The sequence below is a fragment of the Salminus brasiliensis genome, chromosome 11 (assembly GCF_030463535.1).
Source record: "Salminus brasiliensis chromosome 11, fSalBra1.hap2, whole genome shotgun sequence".
Classification (NCBI taxonomy): Eukaryota; Metazoa; Chordata; class Actinopteri; order Characiformes; family Bryconidae; genus Salminus; species Salminus brasiliensis.
This window is the reverse complement of record NC_132888.1, coordinates 35633538-35644039: the sequence shown is the minus strand read 5'-3', so window position 1 is coordinate 35644039 and position 10502 is coordinate 35633538. Positions and strand designations below refer to the sequence as shown.

At 38.3% G+C, this 10502-nt stretch overlaps 1 protein-coding gene across 1 annotated transcript; it reads left to right on the top strand.

Moving 5' to 3' along the window:
* Positions 1-9199: 9199 nt before the first annotated feature.
* Positions 9200-10177, top strand: LOC140565118 (odorant receptor 131-2-like). The gene has a single exon (XM_072690928.1). It carries the CDS (start codon positions 9200-9202, stop codon positions 10175-10177), a length of 978 nt encoding a protein of 325 aa, XP_072547029.1.
* Positions 10178-10502: the final 325 nt, after the last annotated feature.

Genomic DNA, 10502 nt, shown 5'->3' with positions numbered 1-10502 from the left:
TTTTGTGTCTGTTTAGGACATCGTTCACTGGTTGCTGAGAATCCTGCTGCAGGGGTTCAGGTCCCTCCATCACTGTGTGTGTGTGCAGTGCAGCTTCTTTGGAACTTTGTCTGATTGGTTGGTAAACACACCGCAACACAAACATCAGAAACACAAATGTCAAACTACTAAACTATTTATCATAAAATCTTTTGTCATTTTTCCATTGCATTTATTCTGCCTGTCATCCTTTCTACACTCATTGGCCATTTTATCAGAAACACAAAGAAGCACCACAAAACTGTATATGTGTATACAGTTACAGACTGCAACACTCTTTTATGGTAAGGGACCAGAACAACGGTACTTGTGAATGAATACAACTGATTTGTTTATGTGCGACAGATCAGGTACATTAACATCAGCGTTATTTCAGTTTATTACTGCACTAGAAGTGTGGTTTACTCACTGAAATGGAATTTTCACCGAAATGCTAATAGCTAAGTGCTAAGTAGTGCAAACTAAACTCATGTAAACCCTGTTTAAAATTGTGCTTTGATAGTAAAGATAAGCTGCACAATAAGTGATTACCAGTGTGTGTGTGTCTGTGTATTCTTTTGCTTCGTTGCTCATCAGTGTTTCAGTGAAAGATAATGACTCACTGATAATGAATGTAATGAATGTAAGAAGATGAATGTAAGAAGATGTCTCATCGACTGGTCACTCTTCACAGAAACACAGCTGGGTTCTGAAGGTCCTGCACGCTTTTCCCTGAGAGCAGTTGATCTACAATGAGAGTAAAGTGTTCAGTAAATTCTTTCTTTAGTCTGAGTGTAAGAGACAATATTAACTCTTCTAAGTGCTGATGGAAACTTACTCACCTTGGGTCAGAGGTTTCTTCTCCACTGCTGGACTGATGAAGCTCCATCGTAGAGGGTTTAAAGGTAAAGGTAAAGGTGCACGTATTTGTCACTGTACAGTGTACACCGCACAGCGAAATGTGTCCTCCGCATTTAACCCATCTGTGGTAGTGAACACACACACACACACACTAGTGAACTAAGGCCAGTGAGTACACACACACACCCAGAGCGGTGGGCAGCCAACTCCAGCGCCCGGGGAGCAGAGATGGTAAAGGGCCTTGCTTAAGGGCCTAACAGTGGCATCTTGCCAAGCCCGGGAATCGGGCTACAGTGACTGAAATGAAAGAGTTTTGAGCAAATTTCAGTGATTTATTCATTTGGGAAACATTTGATTTTCTTTATTATAAACAGCACTAATTAGTATAACATTACCTTTAAATATGGATAAGCAATTGATTTTTTTTATTCTGTACTCTCCCCATAAAAACATGTACAGTGTGTGTAATAATGTGACTCTACCCCATCCACATGGAGACATGGAAGAGTGGAGGAGAACTCAAATCCCTGTAATAAACAAACAGTCACATAAAGTAGACATTACTTACTGATACATCAATTACTTATGATTTTTCATGATGCCACATAAAAATAACTCCTTTACTCCTACAATAATTACCAGTGACTACCACATGTTCTAGACTGGAGACTTAATTACCAGGTTATGTAGCTAAATTAGAGAACTAACTTTCCCGTCTCTGCAGCTGAACCAATCTAACCTGTGGATCAGTTTGTTCACATTTAACAGTCTAACGGTCACTACAGAACACAGTAGATTCAAATGTAGATGATGGGTAATTAACGAAGTACCACTACAGAAATGTACTTGAGTATTAAATAAGGAACTGTACAGTTTCGGCACATCAGTAAAACCACATTACAGACAGAAACAGCATAGAAACCATTATTACTAATACAAACTGACTGAGTGATGTCATGCAATGAGAGGTGAACATGTGATTCACTCTATTTTGGATATTATGGCCTGTTGTTTCAGCTCCTGCCTGAAGATTCAGGATCAAACACTGAACCATAACAACTCTTCATCCACATCAGAAACATCAGACTGGAGAACAGGCAGTCAGATCTGATCTGCTTTTACTTTACATATGGAACTGATCCACCTTTATACTGAAATACACACACACACACACACACACACACACACACACACACTCACTTTCTGTTCAGATAAGAAACAGTATCGAGCTTCTGTCCTCAGTGAGTGAGTAAATCTGCTTGATACTGAAGGTTAGAGTCACTGATAGAGAGAAACACAATGCTAGAGATTGAGAGCACTGCTACCTTTTCTGAGGATCGTCTAGAAGTTCATTAGTCAGAAGTTTTTATTCACCTTCAGTTAAAACGAAACTACTCTCTGCTCTGGGGGAAGGTTTTACTTTGTACAGTCAACATTTAACACATGGATGACTGAACCAGAATACTACTACAAATAGTAAAATAACAAATCAGATAATCTTTTTGTTAACTAAATTACATGTTTAAATCTGATTCTTGTTCTGTCCATGTTCATGCCTACATATTTAGTGTGCCGTGAGGTGCTAGTGAGACATGTCAGCATGTATTGTCACTATTTATGGTTAGTCACTGTTGTTATTTATTGACCTGCAAGGGTGTGCAGGTGTTAACTCATATATGCAGTCTTTAGGCTTGGCTCCACAAGCTGGGGAAGCCCAGATCTTCTGGTTTTCCAGGCATGATTCTTTCTGTCTTTGGCTGTGCAGATTTCAGACTAAAGGCATTGCTGGAATTGAAAAAAAAACTGCCTCTGTGCAGATGTTTTATTTTTTTGTAAAATGTTCTTAGAAAGTGCATAATTTTTTCAACTCAATTTTTGTGTACAAAAACAATTTCAAAACAGAAAAGTTTTTTTTTTTTACTTTCTCTCATCTGCTTCTCAATTGCAAGAGGCAACATGTTCCGGACAAAAACAAAATAGTAATTTTGGTTCTTTATATATTCTCTATTGAACACTGGAGATCAGATTGGGAAGAGTTTAGTGAATTACATTATTCTGCTTTACTGTGGATTAGGCCATAATCATATTCCCATCATCCACTGTACTCCACCTGCTCTCTATTTGGTTTGTTTTTTATTAGTCATCTTCTTTGAGAGAGGACAGAATTGGCCATTCTGTCAAATCTCTGGACATACTATTTGAACTGTGGTCTGGTAACAATGTCTCCCACTAAAGATAATTCAGTCACTCCCAACTGATAGGTTTGCTTTTCTTGTTGCTTCGAGGACTTTTCTCAACCTCTCCTTAAGCTTGTTTTTTGGAGGACCCAATAACCCCAGGTCAAATATAGTAGTTCTGGCACAAGTGATTCCTGTAATGCATGGTGTGTTTCTTTCTAGTGAGTGACTAGGCTTAATTATTACCCAATTGTTGGACAAAGTAGTTTCAGACTCCAGGACTGATTTATGAGTTCAAAATGACTGTCTTTACAGTCTCCTTTCCTCTTGATTCCTCTGTATGACATGACTATATCAGTACCCCACTCCCCTCTCCCAATTCTCCCAAGCTTCCCAGTAACAGCGTTCAGTCAGACTCTTCACACTCAGAGGCTGCGGCCACCAATCAAATCTGTCTGGATGTTTTTGGATACATCTGCTTCTCCTGGACCCACTCCACCTGTCTGTTCCCTGCAGACAGAGAGGAGTGTGTGTGCTGGGTTTGGGTCACATTTGGTAGGTACTAACCATTGCACACTGGGAACAACCCACAAAAGCTGCTGTTGGAGATGCTCTGACCCACCAAATTAAGATCCTCACGAAGAAGAAAGCATAACACACAAAGCAGTGGCCGCAAGGAAACCTCCTCTCTGTAGGCTGCTTCATCATTACTGGAGATCAGGCCCTTTTTTCTAGCTCCTAATGTTTACTCTTACATCAGGGGCCCTTGTTGGTTATTTGAGCATTTTAGCCATTTGCTGAAATCCTATGTGGCTAATTACATGTTGTAAGTTATTAAGCAGGTTCTAAATTATTCAGCACACCTTGTGCTATGAGTACATAATGAGCTGTTTTACGCCTGACTTGGAAAATGTCTCTAAGGATTGCTTAACAAAGTGAGACTCGTTACACCATCATCTGCAATCTTTGGTAATTTGACAACAACAAATACTCATTTAATGACCTGCTCTGATTAGACCCCAAGGAGAATAATCCAACAGCTCTTGTCAACTTATCACAAACCACAATGATCTGGTAAACACAATGAGTAACACTATTATTTTGAGCAGTCGTTTATAGATGATAAAAAATCTAACTTTAAACCTGGCCCTTATCCTAAATTTAACCTCAACCCAAAATCTAACCATCATCCTGGCCCCTTAATCAGAATCTAATCCATTGAAGCTCTACACTGTATATAAACATGTTTTTTCCATATACTAAGGAGGACACCACTTCTCCAGAAAAGGCACACAAAAGCCCGCTTGACCTTTGCAAATGCTCATCTGGACAAAGAAGAAGACTTCTGGTGTTCTGTTTTATGGTCAGATGAAACAAAAATTGAATTGTTTGGCCACAATGATGTGTGCACCATTTGGCGTAAAAAAGGAGAAGCCTTCAACCCTAAGAACACCATCCCCACTGTCAAACATGGTGGTGGGAACCTAATGTTTTGGGGGTGTTTTTCAGCCAATGGACCAGGGAACTTGATCGCAGTAAATGGCACCATGAAAAAAGAGCAATACATCAAGATTCTCAACAACAACATCAGGCAGTCTGCAGAGAAACTTGGCCTTGGGAACCGGTGGACATTTCAGCACGACAACGACCCAAAACACACAGCCAAAGTGGTGAAGAAATGGTTAGCAGACAAAAACATTAATGTTTTGCAGTGGCCCAGCCAGAGTCCTGACTTGAATCCAATTGAGAATCTGTGGAGGGAGCTAAAGATCAGGGTGATGGCAAGGAGACCCTCGAACCTCAAAGAGTTGGAGCTCATCACTAAAGATGAATGGGCAAAAATACCAGTGGAGACATGCAAAAAGCTGGTCAGCAATTACAGGAAGCGTTTGATTGCTGTAATAGCCAATAAAGGCTTTTCTATTAATTATTGAGAAGGGTATGAATAATTTTGGACATGCCACTTTTTGTTCAAATGTGTATAAAAGCTGAGAAATATTTTTTCCCACAATGATGCCTCTTGTACATCATCGTGTTATCTCCTGGGAGATGCCTGTGTCATTTCCAGGCAAAAATATAATTTCTGGTTAAATAAAAGTAAATTTAAGTCAAACTTTGACAGGGGTATGAATACTTTCGGGCATGACTGTATATATATGGTAAAATAATGTGAGCCCTGTTTGCCAAATTGCACAGTAAAATATACAACATCAATGTTTTGGCAACCATACATTTTCTATTCTTTTCTATATAAAAGTGGAATTTTATTGTACTAAAAATACAGTGACTCAGTCACAGTGAGATTTTTCAGTTGAGGTTGAAGTTTCATTCCATATTTTACTATACAGTGTAAAAAGTCACAAGTATAAACTGGAACAAGGGGGGGGGGTGAAGCAGTCTTCAGTGCTTGTGCAGAGTGGCTTTATTAGGGCTTGTCATAGGCATAAGCTTTTAGGCAGGGGTCAACAGGCAGGAACAGAGAAGGCGCATACTTTGTACTGTATACTAATCTTAATAGTGAGGGATTGTCAGGTTAATACATAAAATATGAATGTGCTTACCCTATTTGTAGGAAGGGTTGCTATGCCAACATGCATCATCCACCATTATTTCCTAGATGTGAGTACCTCCTCCCTTTCCATTGTGCATGCATTATGGGATAATAATGTCCATCGTAACCACATTCAAAAACTGACAGATTCAGAGTATGCATTGTGGACATTTGATTATACTCAATTTTATCTATATTACATACTACATACTTAAAAACAAGTTACTATTTGTAATTCATTCACAATTAGGACACATCCAGAGTCTTATAAAGTGTTCAAGTTAGTCTAGACATGAGTCTCTCCTTAAAAAAGGTTGAGTACATAAATATCTTATGAGAAAACAGATGATAGAGGTACCATCAAGTAAGATGGTTGAATGCTTTCCGTTACCTTTATGCCAGTAACAGGTCTCCAGTTTTCAAAAACTAATACATTCACATGGCATTATCCAAAAAATGTCAACAAAGCCTTTCAGCATATATGAAACTAGTCTATATGTTTGTCTTGGTTACAGTTTTTTCCATGGTGTATTTGTAATGGTGGAATATTGATCTCACCTCATCTTAGTGAGAGTGTGATGCCAAAGTTTCCATAGATGTTAGTCTAGATGTCTTTTGGAACTTCCTTGGATGAGGTGTCCCTTTGCTCATGAAGGCTGTTTGGTATCTGTAGATAATAGTCCTTACTGTGGTTTGCAAAAAGCCCCAGAACCTTAGAAATGGCATTGCTGGACAGGTTCTAAATAACAGTGGTTAAGCCTAGGAAAGTGTTGTGAACGTGTTGTGAAAAAGTAAGTGAACTCTTGAAAATAATAGCTGCCCCCCCCCCACACACACACACACACCTCAGCAGCAATAACCTCAACAAGGCACTTCATGTAGCTGAGGATCAGACCTGCACATTGTTCAGGATGAATTTTAGCTTATTCTTCCTGGCAGAACTGCTTTAGCTCTGTCATGTTCCTTGGACTCCTCATGTGTATGAATCTCTTTAAGTAAATCCTTAGCATTTTTGTAGGGTTGAGATCTGGGCTCTGGCTTGGCCACTCCAAAAGGTTTTTCATAAGCCATTCTGTGCACTTGCTTTAGCTTTTTGGGTCATTGTCCTGTTGCATCACCCAACTTCTGCAGAGTTTCTGCTGATGTACAGACACCCTCACATTATCCTGTAGAATTTTTTGATACACTTGGGAATTCATATACCCTTCAATGATTGTAAGCTGGCCAGGCCCTGATGCAGCAAAGCAGGCCATAATCATGATGTTCACTCCACCATACGTTACAGTTGGGATGATATTTTCATGGTGATGTGCAGTATCTTTTTTTATGCCAGATATAGCGCTGCATGTTCTTTCCAAATAGTTCAATCTTAGTTCCATCTGTCCTCAAAACATTTTGCCAGTACTGGTGTGGAGTGTCAATGTGCTCTTTTGCAAACTTCAGACATGCAGCAATGTTCTTTTTAGTAAGCAGCAGCTTCCTTTGTGATATCCTGCCATAGACACCCTGCTTGTTCAAGGTTGTATGGACTGTAAACTCATGAAAGAAATGTTAGGCTGTACCCATGACTGCTTCAAATCTTTGTCTGTCACTTGTTACTTTACCACATTGTGGAGTTTCTATTGTGCTCATGGGGTCATTTTGACTGGGTGCCCACTTTTTGGCAGAGTAGTCCCAAATTGTCTCCATTTGTAGATTGTTTGGCTCACTGTAGACTGGTGAATTTCTAAAGTGTTTGAAATCCCTTTACAACCCTTTCCAGCTGTACGTAAATCAACAATCTTTGATCGTAAATCCACTGAAAGCCCTTTTTGGCAAGGCATGGCTCATTTACGCATATCCTTCTTGTGCGGAGCAAATGAGTGGTTTTTATCAGTCACAATAGCTCTAGCCCACACCCCCAAACTCATTTTCTCAAGAAGACTCCAGGTATGCTAACACCTGACTCCAATTAGCTTTTGGAAATTGTTAACTCAACTCTAAATTCACATACCTTATTCACTAACAGTGCAGGGTTTTTAGGGTTGTTCTCAATGAAGACATGAATGATTAGATTTTTTTTGGAGTAATTATATATTAAATCTTTATATTACATTATATTCGTCAATATGCTTGATTAGGATGAGGATCAGATCACATTTCTTTGACAAATTAATGCTAAAACATTTAAATTCTAATGGCTTCACATACTTTTTCTTGCCACTGTAGTTGGTCCTGGACAACATTTTATTAATTAAACAAAAATCTGTAAAATTAGTTTGAGGATCTAAAAACATGATGTGACAAACATACAAAAAAATAGTAAATTCACTGCACTATATAAACAGTCATTAATAAGTTCACAATCTCATGTTAATCTGTGCACATGTGTTTGTTGAAATGGCATATAACCAGACATGTATCAAGTACTAGAGACACAGACATCATAGAAGTAGAAGTGTTCTTTAAGCTCCATACTTAAGTATAAGTATTAAAGTATTCAACATTTTTGTACTTAAGTATTGAGAAAGTAAAACTACAAGAATTGTGTTAGTTATTACAGAAAGCAGTCTAAAGTCAAGGACAGGAATGTAGAAGACAGAGTTCATGTTCATGAAGTCTTCAGTTAACTCTCTAAACAAACTCACCCAAAAGAAAGGCTAAACAGAATTGACAGCAACCTGCCACATACAAGTGTTTCATCTGTAAAATCCAGTGAGGAGAGCATCTTAAAACACTGAGTTTTACTCTCTGTAAACTAAACTACAGCTAAAAAGTTAGAAATGATTAGTGCCACGATCACTGGAAGTTTGTGAAGATGGTGTTTCTTCTAGTGGTTCTTCTTCCATCTGGAGATAATGCAAGCTCGATTGCTTGTTCTGCTCAATGTTAAAGCAGCTTCATCAAACACAGTGACAGCGCCATCTAGCGCTCTGGCGGTGATAATGTGGGTTTGAAATGATTCGTACCATTATTCGTACCATAATTGTAATGATGCAGCACATAAAATATGTAACAAAGTAAAAATATTAAACTCATCCAAAATATGTAGTGAAGTAAAAGTGGAAGTAAGAGAAAAAAAGAATACTCAAGTTTATACAGAAACAGTATTTTAGTACTGAAGTACAGTAGTGAAGTAGTTTCACTTCCTTACTATACATCTCTGCATACAACATGCCATGATATGTCAGTAATCACTCCGTTCATAACACTGGACCTGAAGCACTGCTTTACTTAGGGGTGTTTTTTGAAGCCTTCTAAATCTTAGGAGAATATTTAACACAAGCTCAACTGTTGGGTTCCCCCTACGGCTTTGGCACAAATGCACTTAGCCCTTCATGTTCATGATGTCATCAACTTAATATTAAAATCAGTCTGATTAACCTGATATATGTGTTGCACAGAGGTTTTCTTTCTCTAGGCTAACTCCATTATTACTGCAGGTAATGCATTAATGAAAATAATTTTCCATGCTTTATGATTACTGGTGAATAGCATAATGCTTTGAAATGTATTTTATTTTTAGTCATGACTGCCTAGTCCTGAATGGTTTAGAACAATTTGGCTTTTTAAATGTAGTTTTTACCTTTAATATTTAATTTTTCTTTTAGATATGTGCACAGCAGGGTGCAACAGCAGTCAGAATGCAAACAGCAGCACTCTTCAGTTGCAACCAGTTGGCTACAACCCACAGAGGGTGAATTTAACACTGATTCTTACACAGTTGTTTGTGTGGCCTTTTGTCTACATCAACATCCTCATGCTTTTCACTTTCTACAGGAAACAGGCTTTCAGAACTGAGACCCGTTACCTATTGTTCGCTCACACCTTACTGACTGATGTGATTTTTCTTTTACTGTGTAATTTTGTAGTGATTCTCTCATACAGCTCTGTACTGATGCCTGTGGCACTCTGTATTCCATTGTGTATACTCATGGAAGCTGTTACGTCGTGCACACCGCTAACTATCACTGCAATGTGTGTGGAGCGCTATGTGGCCATCTGCATGCCACTGAGACATAATGCTATCTCCACCCCCAGCAGAACCCTCAATGCTATCCTTATCATTTGGATAATAAGCTACACAAAGCCAATTGTGGATGTTTTTATCCTTGTTGCAACTGTACCGGAACAATATTTTTTACAGCCGACCCTTTGCTATTATGAAATCATAACACCAGAGCACTGGCAACTCATAATGAGGGGTGTTGTTTTTTTTTTTTACTTTGTAATAGTTTTTTTCACTGAGATCTTTTGCTATTTGCTGATTGTGCTTGCTGCAAAGAGGGCCTCTGTTGACAAGAAGTCAGCAAGGAAAGGCCTGCGTACTGTTTCACTGCATATGATCCAGCTTATCCTGTGCACTTCTGAGATTGTTTGTCCCTATATTGAAGCATTAATTATAGAAGTAGATATTGAGTTATATTTGTCAGTCCGGTTTTTCAACTTTATTACATTCAATGTCATCGCAAGGGCAGTTACTCCACTTGTCTATGGTCTAAGAGATGAGAAATTTCATGCTGCCTTGCTATGCTACATTAAATGTAGACCAAATCACATCTCATCTGAAAACCCAGAATCAAACCTGTGACAAAACAATTGTAACAAAAAATGACAATATGAAATGTGCTTACTACTTACACTTGCCATCTGGTTTTTGAACACAAATGTAAGTTATAAATGAGAAAGTTGAGAAATGATGGATCACTAGTTACAATGTTAGTACATCTCACACCATTGTGTGGAAAAAGTTAATTTGTTTTCAAAATATAATATACATTTTTATAGAACTTTTTCACAATATTTTATATGTTTTGAGAGCACTGGTAAAATTTAGCCTACCTTCCTATGATCAAACATATGTACCAAAATTAACTACCCATGTCTTTGTTATTTTTGTTTTTTTGTTTTTTTGT